The 27,718-nt window shown below is 35.5% G+C and overlaps 1 protein-coding gene across 1 annotated transcript; it reads left to right on the top strand.

Moving 5' to 3' along the window:
• The first annotated feature begins 172 nt into the window (after positions 1 to 172).
• LOC106668165 (putative uncharacterized protein DDB_G0294196) lies at positions 173 to 27,718 on the top strand. Its single transcript, XM_014396676.2, has 4 exons — positions 173 to 271; positions 22,441 to 22,887; positions 22,949 to 23,167; positions 27,214 to 27,718. Exons 1-4 carry the CDS (start codon positions 251 to 253, stop codon positions 27,538 to 27,540), a joined length of 1,014 nt encoding a protein of 337 aa, XP_014252162.1. The 5' UTR covers positions 173 to 250; the 3' UTR covers positions 27,541 to 27,718.

Below are 27,718 nucleotides of genomic sequence, written 5' to 3'. Positions count from 1 at the left end.
GGATGATTTTGAAAAGTAAGTGATCATACTACAGGGCGAAAGGTAGAAATTATCCATCACAGATAGTGATATAAAGAAACAAACTACATACGTTACATGCCCATCGATACAAATCTATTCTTAAGAGGATCTTCGACAGGGCGGGAGCCATCTGGAGTGGGAGCCGACCTATAAAACGCACCAGGCCTCCTCCATTTCCCAACAGTTTAACATCCAAGTGCCAACAACTATCATTCAAAAGGAAAGAGATATGAAATTGTTAATTTTTTCTGTAAGTAATTATAAAATTACACTTGATAAGGTAGTTTAGGTTTTAATGAACTTTTTTCATTTATTATAATGTTTCTTTTATAATGCGTGCTTTTACTAAAATATTTTGCAAATTAGGCAATTGTAAAATTTTAATTTGGGAAAATGCATTTTGAGTTTATACACGAGGTCTTTTTCAACATGCGCCAGCAGATTTCCCCTATATTTTTGAATAGACACAAAAGGTGTATTTGATGGGTAACCCCTTACATTTTTGTGCAGATTTTAAAACTGTCGTCAATTTTTTGCACGTCGATGACGCTTTTTTATTTCAAATGAGAACCCCAAGTTTTTAAATTTTTTCTTAAAAGAATGACTAGCACAGCGTTGGAACACCTCCGAAATTGATGGCTCCGGGATTATGTTAAAATACCAAAAAATTAAGGAAATTTCATAAATAATGTTTATTAAACGCAAGTTTCCATTTCTTTTTTGTCCCGTGAAGTTGGTAGGTAAACATAATAATTTAAAAAAGTCTTTGAACGTAACCATTTCTCATAATAAAAATTAGTGAAAGTTCTCAGTCTTGATCAAATTTTGAATCAAGTTTTTGAACCTTTATTAAAATAAAATATTCTTATTACCAAAATAATCCTCTCGATAAACACCTGCATTTTTCGCATTGTTCAAAAAATTCCAGATCGGAGAATTTTGGAGGTGTTCCAAAGTTGTGGTACACATTCCTCTTAGAAAAAATCTAGTTTCAGGAAACAATTTTAAAATTTGTGGTTTCTATTTGAAATTTTTAAAAAAACACCGACGTTAATTGACGTCGAAAAAAAATTGACGACGGTTTTGGAATCAGTGCCAAAATGTAAGGGGGGTTATTATTGGTCACTATTTCTAACTGTCCAAAAAAAAGGGAATACCTGCTGGCGCACGTTAAAAAAAGACACCCTGTATAATAATAATAATAATATTTCATAACTTAAAATTAGAAATGCCATGAAGATTTTTTCCAGCAATAAATATAAAATAATAATTTTTGTAGCATAAGCAAACTTTACCTCCCTAAAAATTGGAAATTTTTTTAAAAATCCCTCCCCCCTAAAACAAATCTATGTATGAATTAAAAAGCTTTTTCAAATCATAAAATGTAAATACATGTTTTGCACGGTCACACTTTATATTTTGGCCTTAATTTTAGGAGAAAAATATCTGAAATTGCTGATATTAGGCCATAACCAGAACTGGATTCTTAAGCACCTTGCATTTCATTCTGTTAATTTTAATTAACCTTCATACCCTCACTGTCAGTCGTTAAGTCCGGACTTTTATAGTCTGACCATGTAAATTTGACTAAATGTCAAATTTTTGATTTATACATAACCTGTCAAAGAAAAATAATAAAAATAATCTGACAAAGGTAAGAGTAAATTTGTCAGAAGATTATATAGTTATATAACCCAGAGAGGATCGGTGCTGATTTATGAAGACGCGATTTTCGCTGGTTTTTTTGTTAAGATTTTTATTTATCAGAAGCCATTTTTCACCCACTATAATAAATAAGCATATGCTGCAAGATACACCAATAATATTTCTACACATATTTCACAACAGTAATGCCTAAAAAAAATTGGTGGCGTCAAATGTTACGAGAAATTTTTTTAAAAGATTGTATTTTTCCAAACCCAAAGGGTGTCAAAGAGGATTACAAAAAATACCTTCCACATTTGCTCAACATACAATAAGGCAATGTAATAAGCCGACTTATACATAGTTTTTCTGTTTAAATCAATATTTTCCCCGAGGTATATAAGAAAGACGGCGTCGTTAAAGTCTCCGGAAGATCTGAACGGGTGGATAAACAATGTTACGTCTCTTAAGTATCAATTTTTACTTAAATTTATTATTATTATTATTTTAGCTAAGTTGGACATGCATTTTATGAGAGTTTTTTATGGATTTATAGAAAAAAATCCATCTTGTAAAGAATTAAAAAGCTTAATATAACAATTAGCCACCAAATAAATCAACTGGAAATAAATTAGCCCGATCAAAATGTTTTGTCCTTTCACGTAATAGATCCGACAATAATCGCATTTTGATTTATCATCAAACTACAATACATATTTTAAATAATACTTTTATTTACTAAAAAAAATTCTATAAGCCAAAATTGAAAATAAATCAGTATTTACAAATGAGGATCCAGAAAAAATGTACGCTTATACATTATTTATATTTCAATTAATTAATCTTTAAGTAAGGTATTGGTTGAGATAAAAAGTCAGTGTCACGAGCGGAATTCGAACCCACGAACTTCGGCTAAATACGCCGCTGTTCTACCACTTGAACTATCGTGACTTCCGAAGTCATCATCATCACATCACACAAAACATATAACATATAAAACAGTCATTACAATCCCCACATCAAATATTTCTACATAGTCTAATTCTTCAAACAATTTGGCTTTCCTTTCCCTGAATCCTGAAAGAATAACTAGATTTTGGTTGAAATGAAAACATGGGAAGTTAGTTTCCGAGTGGATCAAGTGGTAGAGTAGCGGCGTATTTAGCCGAAGGTAGTGGGTTCGAATCCCGCACGTGACACTGACTTTTTTATCTCAACTAATACCTTACTTAAAGGTTAATTAATTGAAAAGAATTTATTTGGTCAAACGGACCACGAAACCTAATCGATTATATATATTATTTGGTTGTTTAGACATTTCCAGTAAAAAAATATAATTTTCGTTCTTTCGTTCTTTTTCTTCTTCTCTTTATTGTTATTATTACAAGAAAGAAAATGGTCTATTTCAATAGAATTACTTATATCTAAGGGGCAGCAAAAATAAGAAGACAGCAAACAAAACAACGCTAGTTTAAATGGTATTGAGTTTTAAATCATAAATGCATATAAGTATTGGAAGAATCATGGGTCCGCCATTTTTCGCTTTTTGTTTATCTGATTTTTTGAGTTTGTGTAACTGATGATTGATTGTAGTGGAATGAAAGTGAACCCTGTTCACCCATGCCGCGTAAAAACTGTCATGCTGGCGATTTGTCCTTTGATCTGAGATGTGTGTATGTATGTGATTTTTCTTGTGTTTGTGTTTGGATTTTTCATTTCTAATACACGTCATGGCCTGCCGGGAGATCGGGGTTACCGATCTGTCTAGAGACAACGAACCCGTTCCACGGCACTTTTCCTTTTTCCTTTAGGCCGAGCGCTTCCAGGAGATTAACACAGCAAAAAAATTCAGCTTCGGAGACACGGATTGTAGCAGGCCTATTAGCCGGATTAGGGCGGCGGATCGTTGCGTGGCCGGAAAAAACGAAAAATTCTCGCCCGGTTGAAGACGAACCGGATTTCATTTATTATTTTTATTTAAACACAACTTAGTTTTTTTAATACGCCTTGTTTTTTAAGTTTAAAAAGGTTTTATCAGTATTATATAGCTTTTTGATTTTCGTACTCTAACTGTCAGTTATATATTCTTTTTATTACCACTTAACCTATAATTATACTTTTATATCTTAAATCTTCACAAACTCGTTTTCTTATTTTGGATAATTTGATCCTTGATAATTTATACTTTTTGTCTGTTTTGTCAACTTATTTTTTTCTTATATAAAATGCTTTCTAGCAGTTATTGGGTTGTAAACAATAAATAGCAAGGGTTGTAAAATAAACTGATCTGTTGTTAATCACTTTCAAAATTGTAATTTTGTTCAAAATTGCTGTGCTTTTGTTTTTACATAATACATCGACAATATACAATAGCCTTTCTCTGCCAATTATGGCCAATTTGTCTTAAATATCGGCACCTCGGGCCCTTTCTGGACGACGAGATGAGCAACTGACCAAGTTTTGATTTCGAAACATATGCAAATTGGGATAATCCAGTGGGCCAAATGTCATAAATAATTGTCCTATTCCCATTTAGTCTTTAATTACAAGTAAAAGGACACTGGACTATTGGTGCAAGGTCGATTGCGGACATCGCGAAGAAAGCGGTAATAAACAAATTTTTCGTTCCTTCGTCTCAACAGAAACAAGGACATAGCGTCCCTTTTCTCACCGTGGGCTTCGGACAAAAAGCTTAAATAATTCAATTCCTGAATTACATGAAAGTAAAGTAATTCCTATCACACAGGAGAACATCGTTCAACTGCACGTTGGGTCGCACACGAGGGGTGCATTTTACAATGCATTTTTCATACCAATATTAATTAAAAAGCACAGTGGCTCTGCAGGTATTCGAACTCAGAACCTCTAGCGTGGCAAATATGAGTCCTAATATTTTCATCTTATACAATCTGAAATTGAATAAAATATTCAACTATAGTTCTTAACGGTTCATATTAGAGGAAAAAATCGAAACAGTGATAGTTAAAAACATCGCGCCCAACGGACGATCCTTCTAGGGAAGAAACCAGCATAAAACCTTGCTTGCCAAACTAAAAATGTATAAATTATTTAATAATATTCCTTAAAGTTTTACATTGAAAAAAAAAGAAAAACAGCATAGTTATAGTTGGAAACATCGCCACCAAAAGACGGTACATCTAGGGAGGGAACCAGCATAAAACCTTGCTTGCCAAACATTGAGTTTCAGATTAAATTTTTGACAAATTCAGTTACTAACCTGTATACAATCTCAAAATGTATAAATTAATTAATAATATTCCTTAAAGTTTTACATTGAAAAAAGAAGAAAAAAAGTATAGTTATAGTTGGAAACATCGCCACCAAAAGACGGTACATCTAGGGAGGGAACCAGCATAAAACCTTGCTTGCCAAACATTGAGTTTCAGATTAAATTTTTGACAAATTCAGTTACTAACCTGTATACAATCTCAAAATGTATAAATTAATTAATAATATTCCTTAAAGTTTTACATTGAAAAAAGAAGAAAAAAAGTATAGTTATAGTTGGAAACATCGCCACCAAAAGACGGTACATCTAGGGAGGGAACCAGCTTAAAACCTCTTTCACACCCTAATAATCATAAATTTTTTATACACAGAGTGTCTTTTTAGATGGTCCAGCTAAATTTCTCTAGAGCCAATACCGGTATACCAAAAAATACTGTTTAATATTTTTTAGTCTAGTTTCAAATTTTTACCTTTTCATGGAGAAAAATTATACAAAGTACGTAAAGCCCAGTTCATCTCCAAAATTTCAAATACGACTCTATACATCCAGACACATCATTTTAAAGGATTTTTTACGACTTTTTTTTGATGATCTGTCAGATTGTAATTTGAAATTTTGAAGTTGATCTGGGCCTGAGGCACCCTGTATAATTTTTCTACAAAAAAGGTAAAAATTTAAACCTAGTCTAAAAAATATTAAAAATTTATTTTTTGTTTTTTTTTATAGCGTCATTGGTTCAAGAGAAATTCAGCCGGGCCATCTAACAAGGACACCTGTATATATGTATATGCAGGCATGTTGCTAGAAAAAAATTATACGAAAGATTTAGAAAAATAATCTATTCTAATTAATTGTCATTGTACATTTTTGTGATGAATATCTCTGACAACCTTTTCTGATGATTTGATTGTAAAATAGCAGATCCATTACAAACCTAAACTCGTTTGTTTCAAATGATTGCTGGTTGTGAAACATGCTTGGTTCTGCGTTCTAAGCATTTTTATATTCTTAAATTTTTCATTCTTGACAGGAGTTTTTATTTGGAAACTTGTGGTTATTGCATTGTTTTAACCTAAAATATTCATGATGATAGCTTTGGTTAGTCAGTGTATAAATTATTTTATAATGGATTGACGTAATCCGGTTATAATTGATTGTTCATTTTCCAATATTGGTTTCAATCAGTGAAATTACGTGTTACTTTTTTTCCACGAAGCGTGACATTCTTCCTATTTTTGCCGGTCGGGTTACCAATAGGACTGTGGATGTTTTTTACATAATGAATAATTTATATCACCGGTTCCTCGTTTTTGAAAACCGAAATGAGCCTGACGGAAGGGGTGAAAAAGCGTTGCGGAACTGGAAAACGAGAGCTTTCCCGAAAGCTCCAACGTGTTCGAAAAATTGAAAAATCCTTTAGACATGATGCGCGTTGCGACACCGCTTTGAAATGTGTCGCCACACAAAACCCGCTTATGATTAGTAAACCAACTGGTTTGAAGGTATACCCGATCCCTAAACACGGGGGGGGGTTCCATGCACTGTTAAATTGATCAATTTGGCACGGTTGAACTTCTTGCCAGTAACAAAATTAACAGATTTAATCACTTTTACGTCAAGTTCTTTACAAAGTCTCGCAATAATATTATTATAAAAGCATTGTTCTTTAACGTGCCTCTATATCAATGGAGAAACAATGCCATGAGTTAGTTTATTGCTTAAATGCTGTTATTAATCTACTAACATTACAATATTAATTAAATAATAATCGATTAGGTGTTGTTGCATAAGCCACACCCACGCTCCAAAAGGCAACTTTTCTGAGTTCGGAGATTGTTCAAATGGGTGGTCGTTAAACGACCGAGACGACAAAACCGGTCACACTTTTCATTGACGCCATTCAGGCCGTGAAATAAAAATATTTTCATGGATTATGATCAACTAGACTCAAGGTTGATCGAGAGTGAGTATGTAGAAAAAAAACTAGTTTTGTTTTAAGGATATGTCATTATCGTCTGAATTTTATAGCAATTTATGGTCTTCAGTATGCTAAAACCCACTGTTTCAGAAGAAAAATGGGCCTTTATTGATTGATTTTATTGATTTTATATTGATTGAATTGATTTTATCAACATCTCGATCTGCGTAAAATACACCTAAGAAGATAGTCGTCTTGACAATATTCCATAAAACCACTCAGACACACTAAGACATACATTCAAACCTTACATTGCTTATATTTTACCTGTAACAACATCCTTCCCGTTTATAAATAACACATTAAACGGTGCTGAAATGACCAAGTTATCCGCCACCTCCCAAAAAAAAAACCACGTTAAACTTCAACTGTATATGTCCTATCCTGAGCCCGCAAAGACTGTTCTTTTCTCTTCTTAAATCTCAAACATGGATTGACCTCTATATTACTTTTTTTAATCATAATCTGTAATTGTTCTGCGTTGTTTTCATTATGTTTTTTTCTATTGATAATTCATGGTTCCTTTGGTATACCGTCTATGCCATATCCTAAATCTGATGCGTCTAAATTATTCTCAATTTTAAGTGGGCTGACATAACTTTAAATATTTCATTATAAATTTTGTCTTTACCTTAATTCGGAAATTACTTGTTACTGGCTTAAATTTTTTTCGTAATAATTTAGTAAAAAATTTCTTTTCTTCGTCTAAAATGTATAGACTTAAATCTACTTAGCCTTTTATACTAATTTTATATTTAATTCAGCTTTTTTTTAAATAAATTTGTTTTAATCTTTTGATAATCTTTTGTGTTTTTGCCCATGTGTCAACCTGTACGCCCTATTCTGAGTCTGGTGAGAAGAATTTTTTTCCTTCTTATTATTAACATTCATTATTTCTCAATTCTGTTTTGTTTTTATCTTCAACCCGCAATTAATTTTTAGGTGTTAAATGATTTGATAATCCATCATGGACTCGACAGTGTGCAACTCGTGTATGCCCTATTCTGATGCTGTTGAGATACTTTTCTCAGGCAAAAAATTATAGTATTAACTCTACTTAGCCCTGTTGATTTCGTTTTTGTCATCACTTTTTAAATATTTCTTTGATCTTAAATTCTTTCATTTTTTCTTTGATTTTGGCTTTTTGCATTTGAGTCAACCGTCTACGTCCTATCCTGTAGTCTGGTGATAGGATTTCTTTTTCCACCTTACTTAATACTTAACTCATTATTTCTTAATATGGTTTTGTTTTTATCTTCAATCTGCAATTGTTTTTTAGTGTGTTAATTTTTTTTTAAATAATTCATCATGGAATTGGAGTGTGGAACTCGTGTATGCCCTATTCTGATGCTGGTGAGAAGATCTTTTTCTCCGACAAAAATTATAGGATTAGCTCTACTTAGCTCTGTATATTCTTTTTGTTTTATCATCAGTTTTTAAATATTTTGTGGTCTTACTTCTTTTAATTTTTTCTTCGGTTTCGTGTTTTTGCCCATGTGTCAGCAGTCTACCCGATTCTGGAGGCTGGTGAGAAGATTTCGTGTAAGTCCATTCTTAAGCAAGTGAAAACATTACTTTCTTGAAGGTTGTAAAATTAACTTTACTCTCTACATTAATCTTGTTTGTACCTTCAGCTTTTAATTTGTTTTTTTCGTGTCTACAGTGCAAACCCAATTCTGAGTCTTTATACAGGGTTCGTTACATACACTTCAGCCGTGGTCAGACTCTTTATTAATGTACAAATGATTCACATTGATTGCAAAGTTGATACATTATTTTTGTTCTCTAGCTTTTTGTTCGCTTAATAAAGAAGTCCAGTTGTTTTACCAGGATAAAGGGACAGAGAAAAGCCGACCTCCTGGAAGCGCGCTGAAAGCAGAATTGAGAAATGTTTTCTCCGTTCGATTTCACAGTGTTCGATTGGCCAACGGATCCGCTTTTATACGAGCAAGGATTTTATTCGGATTGGAAGCATTCCAATGATGCCGATCCCACTCACATAACTGCATAGCTATTTTGTAATCGGGGCGTTATGAGCTGTTGAGCCGCAGAATTGGGTCGAATGTGGTATTTTCACCAAACTATTCCTCCAACTCTTTGTAACAACTGGAAATTTGATTTGAATGTAATTTTGATAAACGATTTATCTTTCTGTCACACCTTGATTGTAAATTTCATTATAATTTGGAATTGTATACATAAACAAACAAGTTTAATGTTAACACTTTTTCTTTGTTTTCTCATCGTAAAGTTTTTCTCCTTGTAGCTTCCTTACCGATTAATTTAATATTTTACACCATCTACTTCTCCAGATTGCGTCCAATTATATGTGGGCATAGACCAAGGGGAAATAAGCGGTAACCATGGGCGACCCGATTACGTCCAGACGTCCGACCGACACCGCGAACTTTGCGTATTAATGTTGCTTAAGATCTTCGGTATGCGTTGGTTTATACTATTTTCGCATCAGGAAGTGAAAGCCGTCCATACGGACAAATTGACCTTTCGTTTTGTTCAAACAACTTCAAATCAAGACGCCGGGATTAATTTGAACGTTGTTTTTTTTTAGATTTGGATAAGATTACGTTGGATTTACTTTCTCCCCTCCTCCTTCCTGCCCACTCTGAATTTTTCGGGCGATTTCGATTCTTAGGACATTCGCGATGTGTGATTCTGTAGCCTTTTGAAAAAGGGAAAGTGGTCTTGGAATAATTCACTAAGTCCCATGATCTCATTTGTCCTTGCTCGGCCTGCATTCCGTCCACATGTTCCAACCTCATTTAAATAGCCCTGGTTAATTATTGGCAATATATTCTGTTATATAAAATACAATTTTGTCTATTAACCCAGCATTTAGGAATATCTAAAAATAAAGGCGTGATTCTAGAAATCAAGCGATATTTTGTCAACGACAGTCTTGGCCAATGAAAATCCGCCTACTTAAAGGACAAGAAGGTCAGCAATTTTCCTATATCTTGAGATTTCCTTTTGAGATTTTCGTATATGCACGAAAAGAGTATGATTTCCTACGGTATATAACATAACATATCCTATTGAGAGGAAATAAATGTTGGCAATAGGCCATCAACAATTTTCGAACTGTTTAGGGAAATTAGTATTTTAATTTTATGTATTGTATAAGTTAATTAGATATTCAATAATAATATTTCGCAACAGCCGTAGATATTTATGAAGTATTACGGAAGAAATCGTTGGAAACAACGCCACCATCTGCCCATCTAGGGAGTGAAACCAGTTCAAAATCTCCCGTATAAAACCATCATTTTTTAAACCATTATATTTCTGACTTACACAATATTATAATTATACATGATATAAGTTGACCATTCAATAATAACATTTGGCAACAGCCATAGATATTACGGAAGAAATCGTTGGAAACAACGCCACCAACTGCCCATCTAGGGTAGTGAAACCAGTTCAAAATCTCCCGCATCAAACCATCATTTTTTAAACCATTATATTTCTGACTTATATATTATAATTATACATCATATAAGTTGACCATTCAATAACATTTGGCAACTGCCATAGATATTACGGAAGAAATCGTTGGAAACAATGCCACCAATTGCCCATCTAGGGATTGAAACTAGTTCCAAATCTCCCGTATCAAACCATCATTTTTTAAATCATTACATTTCTGACTTATATAATATTATAATTATACATGATATAAGTTGACCGTTCAATAATAATATTTGGCAAAAGTAAACATTTTTACCATCGAAACAATTGGAAACATCCTGTATTAAATACACGGTCCTTCTAAGTATGGAAACAGCAAGACACCTCCCTTTCGCCATGCGAGACTACACCCTTAAAACAATAGTTAATTTCATATAATATGTAAGTTGAAAAGATATTCAATAATAATATTTCAAAAAGTACACATTTTTACATTTGCCATTGCAGGAAAACATTATTTGAGAAGAGGAAACAGCGAAACCAACAAATATGTCATTCCTAGGAATCGAAACCAACATGAAACCTCCCTCATTAGCACAATGTACTATCACAATTGAGAGATTCAGTATTATTTCAAATCAGAATTTGGACTGTACACTTGGCTTTAATCGCGCAGTATATGAAAATTTTTGAACTGATTTCTCTCTCTCTCTCTCTCTCTCTCTCTCTCTCTCTCTCTCTCTCTCTCTCTCTCTCTCTCTTCTCTCTTCTCTCTCCTTCTATATCTATGTATCTATTTATCTCCCCTCCCTCCATTTCACTCCAAAAGCTGAGAGGGAAACAAGCAATGAGTACACCCTCCTTCTAATAATAAGTACATTAAAATCAGCATTATAAGGAATACTTTTTGGTTTAATTGTTGTTTTATGCTTGAGAATAAACATATATATTAAGCCTTGTAAAGTGTAAAGCTCTTCCGAACGTCTTCATGGGAACTTCTTGGGCTTCTTTCAAGGCAGGCACTAATTATTCTCAATTTCTATAAGGTTGGTCAATTAGTGTATGTTATTATTTTTCTCTGATTTACCCAAACGTCCTGGTATGGAGTAGCTGCTTTATATTTATAATATTTTCGAACCAAAATTTCCTTGAAATATATTCAACGTTTTAGATCCAGAGATTAAAGATCTGTAAGATTTTTTCCAACATGCCCGTTTCATGGCAGGCCGAATGAAAAAAGCGATAGTCCAAAAGCGTAAAAGCGAAACAATGGATTTTTCCCCCTGGCACACGGCCACAGACGTTACGACTCAGTCGTCCCAACTTTTTCTCTTTGAACAGCTCTCTCCCGTTATAAAATATATTGTTTTGTTTTTGTTTTTAAATCGCCATATGCCAAGGACGCTATGGTTTTTTTTCCCCGGCTCGTCTTCTTTCCAGCAAGGATAACAGGATATATTTTCCCAGTCAGAAAGTTCTAAAGAAATTAAACAATTGAAGGTGAAGCCTTGCCGCGCCCACTGCACTTACTCCGTCACCCGGAACTGGTAAACCTAGTTTTGGTCTGTTTTTAAGCTCGTTTCACCCGATTTTTTCACCTATTTTGATAATCTATCAATTCAAAGAACATCGACCGATGAAAAACTGGAAAAATTTTGTCTCATCTCCTAACAACAGAAGATTTCAATTCTGGCCTGGAATTTTAAAGAGCCAATATTACATTTAAACAGATTGAGAACCTTGCTCTCAAAGACAAATTATATGAACAGAAGACCTTCGCATTTTTTTTTTTTTTTTTAAATAACAGGTTTTAGAATTTTGAATCCAATCTCTAAAAATCTCTCCCTCCTGGGAGGGAGGAAAAGAACGATGATGATTAATTTAAATTTAAATATTTTGAGTAAATAAAGATGCAGATTGATAAAATTTTCAAGTTTGTACGTGAATTTTTAGAAATACTGACGCAACGTTTTACACCAATTGCCCAATTAATCTCCCAACCACGAAATAGCCATAATTCCGGGCGGATTGCTATAATTGAGCTAATTCCCCACAAATAAGGCCCTGCGGTGACAATGATAAAACTGTAATGAAGCTTCCTTGAACTATTTATTAAATACGAGTTTTAACCGAGGCCGGTCCAGTGGGTTTTAAAGGTACAATCCAGGTAGTTAATTGCACGCGATTTGTTCTTAAACGCAAACATGCATGCGAAGATTTCGAAAGTTATACTCTGAACAATTAAAACTCATCGATTCATCCGTCATCATAAGCATAATATGAAAAAAATCATAAGCTTCTTTAATTATTATTACATTTATAATAAACATCTTCAAACCTTGGAATCATTGCCATAAACTCTTTAAATATCAGACTTTTGGATGTTTATCTATATGACGTATTGAATTTGTAGTCCTTGTAAAAAAAAAGTACTAAATATATATGTAAAAATGCAAAACTTATGACCGTGTAAAATAGATTAAGGCCGACGATTGTATAACATAGATTATAATATGTTATTGACCTATAATGTTTTAAAACTTAAAATAACACCTTGGCGATCAACGCCCGACCTTAATATTATCGGTAATTTTTTTTCATTTTGTTTCTTTTCGCACTTATAAAAAAATTACATGGTTTAAATTATAATTGGGACAATAATAATTGATACTTATGAGGCATTGCAGAAATCGTTGGAAACAGTGCCACCAACGGACGGTTCTTCTAGGGAGGGAAACCAGTGCGTAACCTCTCTCATTACACCATGCCCTGCTAAATACTTATTTTCCTAGCATTGAATGCTATTTACTTTTTTAACTTTTGGCAACTCGACCGGTGTTCCTTATTTCTTAGACCCTCCTGGTTTTCACGTCTTTCCTTATAAATTTGAGAATAGATATTTGTTTGGCATATCTTCCAAGTGCCATTCTAAAAGTTGTTTTTATCTCAAAAATTTCTCTATTTCGTTGGGTTCTCATTTTTAAACTGTTTATTTAAAAAAATTAAAAGTTTGTCTAACTAAAACCTAATATTAATAAAATTGAAAAATCGATTTAAAATAATTCTGCGATTAAATTTCAAAGTTCGTGTGATTTGTTTTTTTTTTTTTGTATTTTTCAGTCACGTTATTTTATTATTCATTGAGCTTTCGATTAATAATTATTGTGGGCTTTTAATAAGTACTTGTTATTTGGACAAGTCACGAAAATGTAATTGTAAACTAAACACGTAAAGTACTTTTTTATAATTACTCCAGTTATAATTGTCGTTAATTAATTAATCCCCTTTAATCCAATAACTTCAATTCGCGTTTAATTTGTAATTTGTAATTTCGAAACAAATTCAATTAAAATGTAATTCAAAATATTAAAAGGGAAACAAGTTGGAAAAAACGCCACAACATATTAAAAAGTGAAAAACCAGGACAAAACCTCACCCAATTATATCATGCTTGTCTTCTCACATATCTCGCTAATAATATTTTTTTAAGTACAATTATTTACAATAGAAGGAAAATAAAAGTAAAAACTTTTGAGCCGACAGATTACTTGGTTTATAACTTAGAACTTAGAAATGCTAAACGTAAAGGAACTACATTTTCTTGGAAGAATAGTTGAAGATGACATGAAGAGTGAAAATAGAAAGCAGCAAAATACTTAAAGGGAAACAAGTTGGAAAAATCGCTACAAACAGGCCCTTCTAGAAAGGGAAACCAGGGCAAAACCTTCCCCAATTATATCATGCTTGTCTTCTCTCACACCGCGCTAATAATATTTTTTAAGTACAATATTTACAATAGAAGGAAAATAAAAGTAAAAACTTTTGAGCCGATCACTTGGTTTATAACATAGAACTTAGAAATGCTAAACGTAAAGGAACTACACTACTTTTTGGAAGAATACTTGAAGATGACATGAAGAGTGAAAATAAAAAGCAGCTATTTCAAAATTACTTAAGCTAGTCAGCGTATTACCAAGATTTGCAAAAATATCTTAAAGATAGGGTCTTAAGGCTCTTATGGTGATATACGACTGGGTCATATTTCCTAGCTTCATCAGGACGCATCGGCTTGGATTGTCTGAAGAAAGTATGAAGAAGCTTTGTCTTTTTATTCACTTGTACTTTTCTGCATGATTGGCGTTCTGAATGATGTTCTCAAGTCTGTATAATTCAACGTCATTACTTAAAAAAAAAATGATCTCGATATAGTTTATACACCGAATAAATCATTAGATCTTATTTATTGGTATCCGATTGATTCAGTTTTCTTGTTGTTGTTTTTTTTGAAATCGTACAAGGGAAATCCTATCCGGTGTGCACGGTTTGATCAATTACCAAGACTTTTACGTAATAATTTATCAATTGCGCAATTGGATGATAACGCACGTAGAAAAGTCAAAAGAGGAATTAGACCTAAACCGTATGTGGCCGTTCGTTTTCCACATGCATAGCTCTATAATTATATTAAATTTGAAGAACGGTATAGAAAGCTTAAAAACTTTATGCTTAAGAGGGAAAGCTATTAACTTAACGAGGCTGTGGATATTATGTTTACCTGTATATAGACAAATCGACTTTTTTATTCACCATTACATTTACAATTATGAAAGATCAAAAGCCATATTTCACTTTTGCCGTAAAAGCTTTAGCCGAACTTCTTGTTGTCAAGAAAAAACAGCATTGCTTAAGATCCTTCAGACTGGGAATTAACTTCGGTTTTAAAACGGGAAAGGACATCATAAAAGTGCATGATCGGTTGGACAGATTAGCATCGCCTTTCGGATGGCCTTAGCCTCGGCCTGCATGTTATTTTTCCTTCACGATATCAAGGTCGGCTCGTCCACCATCTTCCTCAATCAAGGAATGCAGATAATCTGCGACCGTGATACCCGTGCTTTCTGATGCTGCGAAAGTGCAGCACCCGGGGGCCCACTTTCGCCTGAGGACGCCCGCCGACCGGTGTTCCAAATTGCGCAACCGTTGCGTCAAAACTACGATCCTTTTTCTCGAAACTGGGTCTGTTGATTTATAAGATTGTTAATACTAGAGGGAGGGAACAGTAGATCTTTCGAATCACTGTTATTTCTATTATTCAAATTATGCAAAAGACCTTCTAGTGGAACAATTTTCTAACGGCTATGTCACCTTACTTGAAAATATCTTTCATAACATTTCATGATGTGAAAACAATTTGAACAGAGCTCTGGGAACTTTACAAATGAGTTTGTCTCAGTTTAACTTTAATCAACGCATTGTTGAACAAGGTAGTTTTTGTACTAGCTTTCTTCCCTAGATGGGTTTGTCTATTATGGGTGATGTTTCCAACTAAATATTCTTCGATAATGTACACATTCAACAGGGAAAGTAAAACTTTTTGTCTTTTTGCACTATTTAATCTGTTGTGAAGTAATAAATTCTATAACATTAAACTTAAGTAGCTTAAAAAATCGTCTGTAGGAAGGTGTGAAAATGGGATTTTCTCACTGGTTTTTCTCCCCAGAAGAGTCTGTTTTGCAAAGTTTCCAACTACAGGTTTTTTTCGAATTTTTCATGTTGATCGGGATAAGTAAATATTTTTTGTTGGTCCTATTTATCCAAAGTAACGATTTAAAAAATTTATAATTTTTATGTAAAGTGTGGTTGAAATGGAAAATTAGTGTCACGAGAGGGACTAGAACACACGACCTTCGGCACTACTTTTGAATACCAACCGCAATTTACATAAAAATGATAAATCAATGTAAAACTTTATGCTATTACAAAATTTTGTTTTTAGATCTCTTGTCAAATAACGAATGACAGGAATTTTAGGTAAACTTAAAATTAAATAGCTGAATTCATAATGTCTGTAGGAAGGTGTGACAAGGGAAGTTTTTCACTAATTTCCTTTCCTAAAACAGTCTGGCCGTTGATAGCTTTGTTTCCAAATACTTTAATTATGTCTATGTTAAATAAAAAAATTATGAAAAATTTAAAACATTTGTTGGATGGTGTGATAAGCTGCATTCCGGCTTCTTCCTCTAGAAAAGTCTGTTGAGGGCGATCTTTCCAACTACATTTGCTTCAATAGAACAGAAACTTCGCCGTCATGAAATTTATATTTTTCTATCTCTTTGTCAAATAACAAATGACCAAAAAAGCTTTAAATAAAATTAAAATTTGAATTCACAACGTCCACAGGAAAGTATGAGAACGAACGTTTCTCAATTGTTTTTCCTAATAGAGACTATCTTGGGGTTACTTTCAATTATCTCTATTCCAATTCGTTGGAAATTAATAACATTTATTAATGAATATATTGTCAATTTCATCAAACCTCATATCAAACATTATTATAATATTTTGTAGGTCAGAAATTTGTTTAAAAAACGCATTTACACTTGGTCGACAATAGAGGTTTTAAACTGGTTTCTCTCCCTAGAAGGATCGTCTGTAGGTGGCGTTTCCAACTATCTCTCCCGAGAGGTTTTTCACCGGTTTCCTTCCCTAGAAGAGCCTGTGGGGGCGATGTTGCCATCTAAATTTGTTTCGGCGTTTCGTTCAACGGGAAAAGTCAAGCTTTAAGCCGTTATAAAATTTTATTTTTAGATCTCTTATCGAAAATAAAAATAATAAGAAAAGTGTGAAAAGGGAGGTTCTAATATAATTTATCAAATATAATTATAATATTTTATATGTGAGAAATTTAATTGTTTTAAAAATCAGCCGTTTGCATCTGCGCTTGGTTTGACAAGAGAGGTTTTAAACTATTTTCCCTCCCTAGAAAGATCCTCTGTTGGTGGCGCTATTTCCAACTATCTCTCCCGAGAGGTTTTTCACTGGTTTCCTTCCCTAGAAGAACCTCTGGGAGAGATGTTGCCATCTAAATTCGTTCTTTCGACGCTTCGTTCAACGGGAAAAGTCAAACTTTAAGCTGTTATGAAATTTTAATTTTAGATCTCTTGTCCAATAACCAACGAAAGAAAATTCTATCTAAAATTGAAGTTAAATAGTTTGAAAATTCAATTAAAAAAGTCTGTAGAAAAGTGCGAAAACGGAGGTTCTCATTAATTTCTTTTCCTAGAGGTGTCTGCCTGTTGGTGGCTTTGTTTCCACTATTCCACTATCTTCCTCCAATACGTTTTTCTTAAAATAGGAAATCTGAAAATGAATACCGCCGATAACTTTTATTGTTGTATGAATTGTCAACTTCTAATATATCAAACATAATTATAATCCATATATGTTTAACTGTCATAATTGACCATATTAATTATTTCAAATACGAGCGGGATTCGAACGCACGTCACAATAGCTCAACCGGTTAGAGCAGTGGCGTATTGAGGCGAAGGTCGTGGGTTTGAATCCCGCTTGCGACGCTATTTCATCTCAGTCAAGACCATAGACACAAAAAGAATAATTAATTGAATTAATTATAATATTTTATAAGTCTTAATTGCTTAAAAAATTATCTGTTGACATTTACGGTTGGTTTGTTCGCGTTGTTTCCAACTTTTGCTTCGTGCGATCGTCTTCAGTACCATGCCCGGACATGCCCCAGGCGTTACCGAATCTCTTTTGCGATACTGTTTTATTTAATTTATCCTTTTCTCAGAGAAATACGCACGTCGATGGATGTGCTCCCCCTGCAGGGTGCAAAGGTTAAAGAATAAATTAATCACCTTTGTTCGCTTTGATCTGGTCCGCCGTTTGACCTTAGCCACGATCAGCCTCTAATCGGCGATCTTGATGTTTCAATCATTCATAAACATTTATCATAAGAACGATCAACAGGTATTACTAAAACATCCTGTCCTTTTTGTTTTACACATAGAACTATACAATTGCAAAGAGTATTCGCGTCAGATGTGACGGAGTTGGTTCACCTGTCTTGTTCATCCAGGAAGAAAATAGAATGTCTCAATCAGCAATAATGGCTGATGGAACGCCCGAAGGAGTTAATTATGAACGGCTTGATACAATGGTATAACAGTGCTTCTCCTATTTGCTCATTGTTGTCAATCTCGCAACAAAGGGCGTGTCGACCGTTTCGAAACTGCTATCCCTCACTTATATATCGTAACAGGAAAAATACAGTCGTCGAGTGAATGTAAACCGAATCAGAGGAAACCTTTACAAATCTTTCAAATCCATTATATAAAATCTAATAAAAATCCGCTTATAGCTTTTTATGGAACTCTTTATTGGACCGGAGTTTGGAGTTTTTAAACCTGTGGAGCAGATCATGTAACAATAAAAGCAGCTTGTTTTAAACAAAATTCAGTTTTTTGTGATATCATAGCCTGAGTATTGGATGGTATTTTGTATTTTTCGTAACTGGTATAAATCGGTTGTCAATAAAGAGAAAGAGAGATTTTATCTCTTTATCTTTCAGTATTTACCGTATTCACAGGCTGCGGTCCCCTCTTCTGAAATAAGCATAAATATTAAAAAAACGTTAACGGAAGTCTGGCACCCCGTTGTTGGCTCCGTATTCTCGAGGATCCTCAGTCCATTCGGCGCACGTATGGTCACGACAGTTAGCCACGTAGTCCACTGTGCACGCCTCGGGACGAAAACCGTATGAATATTCAGTTTTTAAACCACCCGGCCTTATTTCCATCTTGGGCGTTTGATAACAAGTGGCCTCTCCGGACTCGTAAACAGTTTTGTAAAAATTCAAAATGGGGCTCTGTTGCCCAACGTGTCAACCCTTTAAATATCAACGGGATCTCAGAAGCTAATGCTGTTTAAAATTCTAATCAAATCTGTTACATATACGTGTCTGGAGTTTTAAATGTTTAATTGAACCAAATTAACTCATTCAATAACCATGTTCAATTGTGCGTATTTTCGGTCATCGACTTTGAAAATTTTCTTAACTAGACAAACAAAATTGTAGCTTTAACTCTTTATGCAGCCAATCGTGTAAGAACACACTGCTTGAGTTCCCAGGGAGAAATAGGAATAGGAAAGAAACTGTATATTGCTTCGTTCTCGGGCAGACAGGACAGGACCAAAGAAGCTAGAGATGAGATAGATTAAAGATAAATTAGCGAGAGCGTCCTAAGAATCAGAACTCTTCTGTAAAATTTTGAACTATCATACAAAAGCACCTTATTTCAAATGGATCGTGTTAAGAATACATACCTGGTGGAACAAGGTCCACGGCCAGAGACAGGCAAAAGCTTTAGTTAAATATCGCGGGGGCGTCGGTGCAGCAGCAGTTAAGGCGTTAACACCGGCATAAGGTCCCGGTTTTGAATCCAACAGCCCTGAATTCCCGGTATACTTACACATTTTTTTCGAAAACACCATCCCACGATAGTTCATATAACCTCCTTACAACATAGGACTTAAAATTATTCAGAAATCGAGAGATGCGGTCTGGTGTGATATAGGTTTCAGAAAAACATTTTCTTTATCGTGCCAACGTTTCGATCTTTATTGAGATCATCTTCAGGGCTCAAAGTGTTTGTCTCCTGTGTAATTGTGCCATTCTTGCGTGTCGTGTTGTGGTCACTACTCACCACACATCGGACTTAAATTTAAACGTACAACACACCTGCTGCATCCAGCCCGAACTCAGGATCATTTGCTGTCTCAATGGGAGATCAGCTGTGAAGAAAAGACTAAGGGTAAAAGTAAGGAAGCAAACGTGCTTCCCTGGGTGACGCCGGCTAAAATGTGATAAATAAAAGTAGAACACCTTGGTGTTTGCAAGTATCGGTTTAGGTAGGTGGGATTTAAGAATAAGGAAACCTTGAGCTATCAACAACACTTCATGCGTTCATCTTTATGAACCGACAATTTCTTACTCTCAGCCTACTTACAAATACAAATACAAATTCATTTTCCTAATGCCATCCTCCATTTTAAAAAAATCCCATAACATTGATGAAAATTAACAGCGGACCCAAGACGAAACTCTACAAAACACAAGAGGGAGAGAAAAAGAGAAAGACTTACTAAGACAATAAAAAGAGATAATGTGTGAGAAAGAAATAATAGGACAAGAAAAATGGATAATTTGAGAGGTAAAATGGAAGGAAATTCGGGTTTGTGTTTGTGCCTGTGTGTGTATGTGTGATGAAGAGAGAGAGTGAGATACGTTATAAAAGGATGAGAAAAGATAATGTGAGAGAAAGAAATGTTAGGACAAGATAATTTGAAATATATAAAATGGAAGGAAATTCATGTTTGTATGTATGCAATGGAGAAAGAGAGAGAGAAAGAGAGGGAGGGAGAGAGAGAGAGAGAGAGAGAGAGAGAGAGTGAGTGAGAGAGAGAGAGAGCATGAGAAAGTGAAAGGGAGATAGAGAAAGGGAGNAGAGAGAGAGAGAGAGAGAGAGAGAGAGAGAGAGAGAGAGAGAGAGAGAGAGAAGGCTATGAACATAAAAACAGGAGTGACAGTTACAGGAGAAACGAGTGGTGAAAGACAATTTTCGCTATAAATAAATCGGCAGCTACTTGCGATCTTTTCGTACAAAATAGTCCATTCTAGGTTTACTGTTTCACCTGTAATTGTCATGACTGATAGGAAGTGATTTCAAGGCTTCGACCGCACTCCTCTCACCGGACGTCGCTTCCTTTCTCCAGGTCTTTGCGGCCGCTTGGCTGAGATAAAGATCCTTTTTCAAAAACCGAAAGCAATCTGCGGCGTCGAAAATTCTACCCAATAAAACGCTTTCTCGGCCAAAACTGACCCGTGCGTTGTGCAATTGGTGAATTGTTAAATTAAGAAAAACGAGAAGATCGTTGAAATTTGCTTCTTACTCTTCCCTAGGTGGGTAGACGTAAAAGCCACTTATGAAGATAGCTTTGTCAAAAGTATCATCCTTATCCTTAATAAAATGCTTTCACCTTATGTTGCGCAACTTCATCGTTATACATTGTTCCTTTGTATCTTCTTGTCTGATAGTTGCATGAAGGAGGTAGATTTATCGGAGCGAGACAGATCTGTTTATAATTTACAAGTTGTCAATTTGCCACTTATAAATCTACTCGATATGAAATTTTCAACAATTAAAAAAAAATTCCATATTATTGGTAGTACATTCCATTATTACAAAATAACTTGACGAACAATGAAAATTAAAAAGAAAATAGATGAAACGGCCCGAAGCGATGATTCGGTTGGAAACAGTCTAGAAAGCGGACCTGAGAAAATTAGCATTGAATGGGGCCGTTCAGCAACAGGAATCAAAGAATAGGATGCTTTTATAAATTATATCAACTTAGAGAAAGTTCAAGGCGACGCGGCTTCGGCGGTTTTATTTTTGTTCTGTTTTTTTTTACCTCGTCGGCTCAATGGAATTTCACATTAATTCTTAACTTTAAAAAAGTCGCATTATGTCATACTCCGTATAATTTACATTTTTTTAAATTAACAGAAAAAGATTTCATCAAACTGCATAAAGGAAGAAAATCACAATGATTTATACATACCCTGACGCTTCATTTTGTGTAAAAATGTTGTGACCGTTCAATATTCGCTTGACCAACGAAAAATTCACTAAGTTCAGCCAATTCTGTTCGTGGGTTGGCAAAAAACTTACCAAATCACTTTTGGGCCGTAGGTTCTCATACAACTTAGCAAGTAACGTTCCTGTACGCCACAGGGTACTGATATCCCGTTAGTGTACCGTAGGTGTGACGTTCCTGTTCACCACCGTAATAATGGTGAGAATTGATTTTGGAAGGATAGAAATGTAAGCAGTATATCGTATAAAGGACAAGTCCAAGAATGCTCCCTTGTAGGACACCAGTTTGGGTATGATAGATAGAGGATATCGTTCTGCCCTGTCTTACTCTGAAATAATATTCAGACAGTTCAATTTTAGTATAAGGTAGTATGTACGTACTGGGCAGGATGCATAGGAAGCCCGGGTGCTAAATCCTGTCAAAGGATGACCAATATCATAAAATTATGGTTATTTGAACCTTTCATCAAATCATTAATAAACAATATAATATTGAAAATTTGGAAATTTTAGAGCCTTGTAAAATGGTTGTATATTATGATATAATAAACATTATTTATTGTTTTTACAATAGTATCACTCAGTAAGTAGGTTAGGTTTGCCAAAGCTTTCATTTCATCTAAGAAATATATTTTTAAAATATTTGTTTTCTTTAGTTTGCGATAATAGTCGCAGTGTCGGCGCAGTACGATAGTCCTGTACCGCCGCGACCTGTGGTTCCTGGAGCTGTACCAGCAGGAAGGACTACCACTTACAGGAGGCGGCAGCAATTCCAGCAACAGGATGACCTTCCACTTGTACCCCAGAGACGTTTGTCAGGACGTGGCGGGCAAAGGCGCCTTCCTCCTCCCCTCCTAGATCAGTCTTTGCAGAGGCCGAGGCCCACCCTTTACCAAGAGCCCCTTCCGGTCAGGCCGCCGCCTCCACCTGTCCAGATTGCCCCGAGACCCGTGATGGAAGAAGAAGTTGAAGAAGAAAACTTGCCTCTTTCACCCCCAGTCTTGCCCACGATCCAGGCACAGCCTACCGCCCTCCCTCCTCAGCCGTCTACTCCCGCTTTCAGGCCCGTACCGGAAGATTTCCCCCAGCCCAATAGACAGCAGGTATTTCAAAAACCGAAACCTCGAACATCTAAACGTCAAATAACCTTTTGATACATTTCAGTACCACAGACCGGCACCCCAGCCCGTCGAAGAAGAACAGGTTCAGCAGTACGTGAGACAGCCCAGGCCGCAACAGGAGAGCAGGAATCAGCAAGAAAGGCACAGGCCAGTCCAACACAACCAACAATTCAACAGGCAACAGCAAGTCTCAAGACCCGTACAGAAACAGGCCGTCCACTCAAAAGACGAACCCACAAGACAGAAAAAGCCAACCGCTCAGGTACGTGCATTTTTATTTAAGCAATTTGAACATTTTCATCATTTTTACATGTCATCGCTAAAGGTCGGTTGATTACATCTGTCTTAAGGTAAAAAGTTTCTATTGTTTGTAAATCGGGAAAAAAATTACTCTATTGTTTTCTATGACTGCAACCCTGCAACCCCATAATTTTCAGGGTCTTTTGTAAAACACTTACTTACCGTCTCATATACTTTGAACCTTACGTTGAAAAAATTAAAATTTTTAGATTTTTTTTTTTACTTTTGTTAGTGCTGTGCCTTCATTATAAGATTCAAAGTAGAAAACATCTTGTGATTCGGCAAAAAAAATCAGACGTGAGTTTCATTTGTTTTCTCTATTATATTTTTTCGATTCAATACTAGGACAAACTTGCTTAGAATCTGTCATGCCTACGACTCCTAGGATGAATAATAATCGATGAAAAGAGAAAGATGGAAGGAAGGAAGAGTTCAGGACTGCTCGAAGATACGTTCGTTCCAGGTTAGCCAAGATGAAAATAATCAAGATCCACAATAGGACGAATACGTGAATACGGTTTCTTCTAAAGCCACGATATAGATAGTAGTTTGCGTAAACGTTCCCGTAGCAAATCAAAGCTCCACCAAATCCCGTCGCTTCTGCTATATAGCTGGAAACATCGCTTGAAATGGTGCAGATGAAATCGGGGGTATACCTCTGTAGCAGTGCATTTTTGCAAGAATCTTCCTCTATCAGCGTTACATCGAATAACCTCAACGTCGTGACAAATGGTGCAAACCAGGAGCGTTCTGTACTATTGACGCCGCCCCAACCGATGACCTGGCACAACGTTTTATTCCTGGTCAGCTCGTCCCAAGTGCTTTTAAACACATCCGCCTCCCCTGAGATGAAAGGTGCAACGTTCACAGAGGCACTTCTGAGGAAAGGCTTGTCCACTCCGGCCAGCGCGATGTCGTGGAGAATGCCGTAATTGTTGTCCCAGTGAAAGTCGAAATAGGGTTTGAAGTAAATTAATCTGCGCACTTGGTAATTTTTGTTCTTCACATCAACGATGGACAACACACCAGCCACGACTGACAATTTACCCACGTGTTCTAATCCATGGACTAGGTCCTGTGCGCTGGTGATGAGTTTGTCCAACGTGACCAGACTTCCTAGAATCTTGAACTCCCCGACTATGCAGACCGAAAAAGGAAATTCGTTTTCATTCGCCCTTTGTCCTTTTTGAGCTGGACACTGCCGTTCATCAAAATCAATTTTAAGCAACGTTCTTAAATTTTACACAATAAAACCACATATGTTTAACTAAAGTTTTTCAGATGGTTTATTTTAATTTAAAATAACATATTTAAAAATCAAGATACTTTAATTGTACACAACTGATCTTTAAGCTTGTTGTTCTCCATAAGCTTGTTGCGTTTGAACTTTCCAGAACCCATCTTTATGGATGGCTGCAATAAAGATGAACAACAGTGATGTTCATACTTTTACACATATTTCAAAGTGCCTGGATTCTGTTGTCTTATGTAATAAACCCAAAATTTCTTACAAGTAACTGTGTTTTTTAGTTTAGAAATGGCTTTAGTTGGAATCTGATTCATTTAAGTATCAGGAGAGTAATACGATTATCCGAATTTTTTGTTCAGTTCGCGGTCTAAGTAACTATAGAGCTAGTTCTCTCTTATCTGAGCCTTACAACTTCTTCAAACTCAGGATACTTCTGAAAATTTATTTCTGCAAACTGGCCATTAAGCTGCAGTATCGTCTCAAATACTTACTCAAATACCTGAAGCAAATACTAGAAGGAGGAATTTCGGCTTTTAACTGTTTTGGACAGTTTCGATACTGATGTTTGTCATAAAAGGTCCTGTTGGAAAGATAGACTAGGCCGATATAGGCGGTCATCTGAAGTATATTTTGTTTCGGTAAGTAATTTGCCTAGATTTAACTATAATAGAACAATAATGTCTTAATTAAAATCAAATGTTTCAAAATTAAAAAATAAAATCAGATTTGCTTGTTTTGGTCTTTTTTCATCTGTTTTTATTGTCCAATCTGTCCATAATTCGATTCAATCCTGAGGTAAACGTGCTTAGTTTTTGTCATGCCTACGGCTTCTGGGAGAAGTTGTAAACGATGAAGGCAAAGAGATGGAAAGGAAAGAAGTGTTGAAGACTGTTTGAAGAGGATTTCTCACCGAGATTGAAATAATCAAGATAGCGCCATAACCGCAAGAGCATGTGGACGCGGTCCTTAGAGCTATGGAATAAATAGTAAATAGCGTAAACATTTCCGTTACAAATCATGACTCCGCTTGTTATCTTTAATGTTATTATTTGATGATATAAATCGACTGAAGAGGCGCAGATGAAATCAGGGGAGTACATTTCGTTCAGGCTCGTAATGCAATCGTCGTCCTCCTGAGGCGTGGCATTCAGCACCCACAACGTCACATCGTTTTCTGAATTGCCGTTAAAAGAATTGCCTTTCATGCCAGCCCATGTGACGACCTGGCACGTCGTTTTATTCTTGGCCAGTTTGTCCCAAGCTGTTTTGAACACGTCCGCCTCCCCTGAGATGAAAGGTGCAACGTTCACAGAGGCGCTTCTGAGGAAAGGCTTGTCCACTCCGGCCACCGCGATGTCGTGGAGAACGCCGTAAGGTCTTTCCCAGTGATAGTCGAAATAGGGTTTGTAGTAAATTACATTGCGCACTTGGTAATGTTCGTCCTTTTTATTCGAGATGATCACCACTCCGGCCACGGCCGTCAATTTCCCAGCCCTTCTCAATTCATTAACTATCCTATGTGCGCTGGTGAGGATTTTGTCCAAAGAGATCAGAATTCCTGCTACCTTGAAGCTACCGTTTATGGCGACAACATAAGGAAACTCTCCTTCTTTCGCCTTTCGTCCTCTGTAGTATTGGGCGCTGACGGATAAAACCAACAACAAAAACGATAAACGCTGCAAAATGGACATCCTTCCTTCAAACAAATGTAATGTAATGTCTTTCAATTTAAAACAATAAATTTATGTCAACTAAGATTTACCAGATGATTATTTTAAATGAAAGCCAACCTCTTAACAACAGCTAAATAAATTATATATTATGTTTGTAGTGGAAGTGCATCGTGGCACTTGAACCGTGAGCACGTAAGCATTCTTATGGAAGAAAGAATTAAGCATAAACCATGGTGTACTGGTCATCAATAACTGTTCTGTAGTACATTTTAGTTTGACCAGGATCACAAGACGCCATAATTTTTCGAAATTCTGCAAGCAAGCTGGCATTCTAGGATCTTTATTCAATAGTCGTTCTACTTTCAAATCCTTATCCTGCTCGCAAGATAATTCGTCGCTTATGATGCAGACCAAACTAACGAACCCCTGTTTTTTGCCAGCGCATCCCAGGCACTTTAGGACATATCTGTTGCCTCTTAAATGAAAGCTGCAACGCTCAAAGAGGCGACACTGACACTAATAAGTGATCATCAGTATGTACACCTATTCTTTCGTTCCTTTTGTTTGACCAGAAATCCTGGATGTCACAATTCATGACTTCCCAAGCAAACTGATCTTTCTTTGAAACTGTCAAGTGCTGTACGACTACTCTGTGCAGCTAGCAGAAGTGATTATATCTATGAATCTGTACCAAAATTTTATTTCGGACCGTAATGTTGATAGGTTTAAGAGTAGTTGGAGAAGAAGCAGATTTTTTAAATATCAACTGCATGCTTATATAACAAAGGCAGGTACAGAAGATCAGCCTACTTTACTTATTTTGCAGATAAAATACATTAATGAACATGTTCTTGGTTTGTTTAACGTGATTATTTTAACTGAATTTTTGATTAAAAAAGTTTATTTCTTTTCTTTTCCGGCCACCAAGTATGCTTCCTTCGTTTGTTTTGAGTTTTCTTCCTAGTAGATAGATCTTGGGTTGTTTCTGCATTTTTAGAATCATTATTGGAATTTTTCTATATATCACTGTTTTGTTTGGTGACCTTCCTACGGTTTTTAAATTAGTGTTTGTTTTTTATTTGACAGATTTTGAGGAAGTACAGAGAGGAGAATGAGGACGGCAGCATCACCTGGGGTTTCGAAAACGACGACGGCACATTCAAAGAGGAGACTATCGGAGTCGACTGTGTCACTTCGGGAAAATACGGCTATATCGATCCGGACGGTGTGAGGCGCGAGTACTCTTACAGCAGTGGCATCCCATGCGAAAAGAGGGATTCTGAAACCGAAGCGAGCAACAACGAGGGCTACATCGACTACACAAACAACATGTACGTCTTTCCCAACGGTGACAAGATCAACCTTGACAACATGGTCAGAAACAGAGCACGAAAGCCTGTTTACAGGAACTAGTTTTAATTTTTAATTCATTCCCCTTCTTTCTCCTACTTTTGTACAATATTTTAATTTATTTTCTAGAATGATGTAGCAACATCAACATGCCATACGCATTTTTTGTAATAAGCCCAATAGAATGCGAATGTTCTTATATATTTTTTGTTTGTGTTAATAAAACATATTTTATAATAAG

The sequence above is a fragment of the Cimex lectularius genome, unplaced genomic scaffold, assembly GCF_000648675.2.
Source record: "Cimex lectularius strain Harlan isolate CLEC.00 unplaced genomic scaffold, Clec_2.1 scaffold55, whole genome shotgun sequence".
In the NCBI taxonomy this organism is placed as follows: Eukaryota; Metazoa; Arthropoda; class Insecta; order Hemiptera; family Cimicidae; genus Cimex; species Cimex lectularius.
This window is presented reverse-complemented; position numbering and strand designations above follow the sequence as displayed.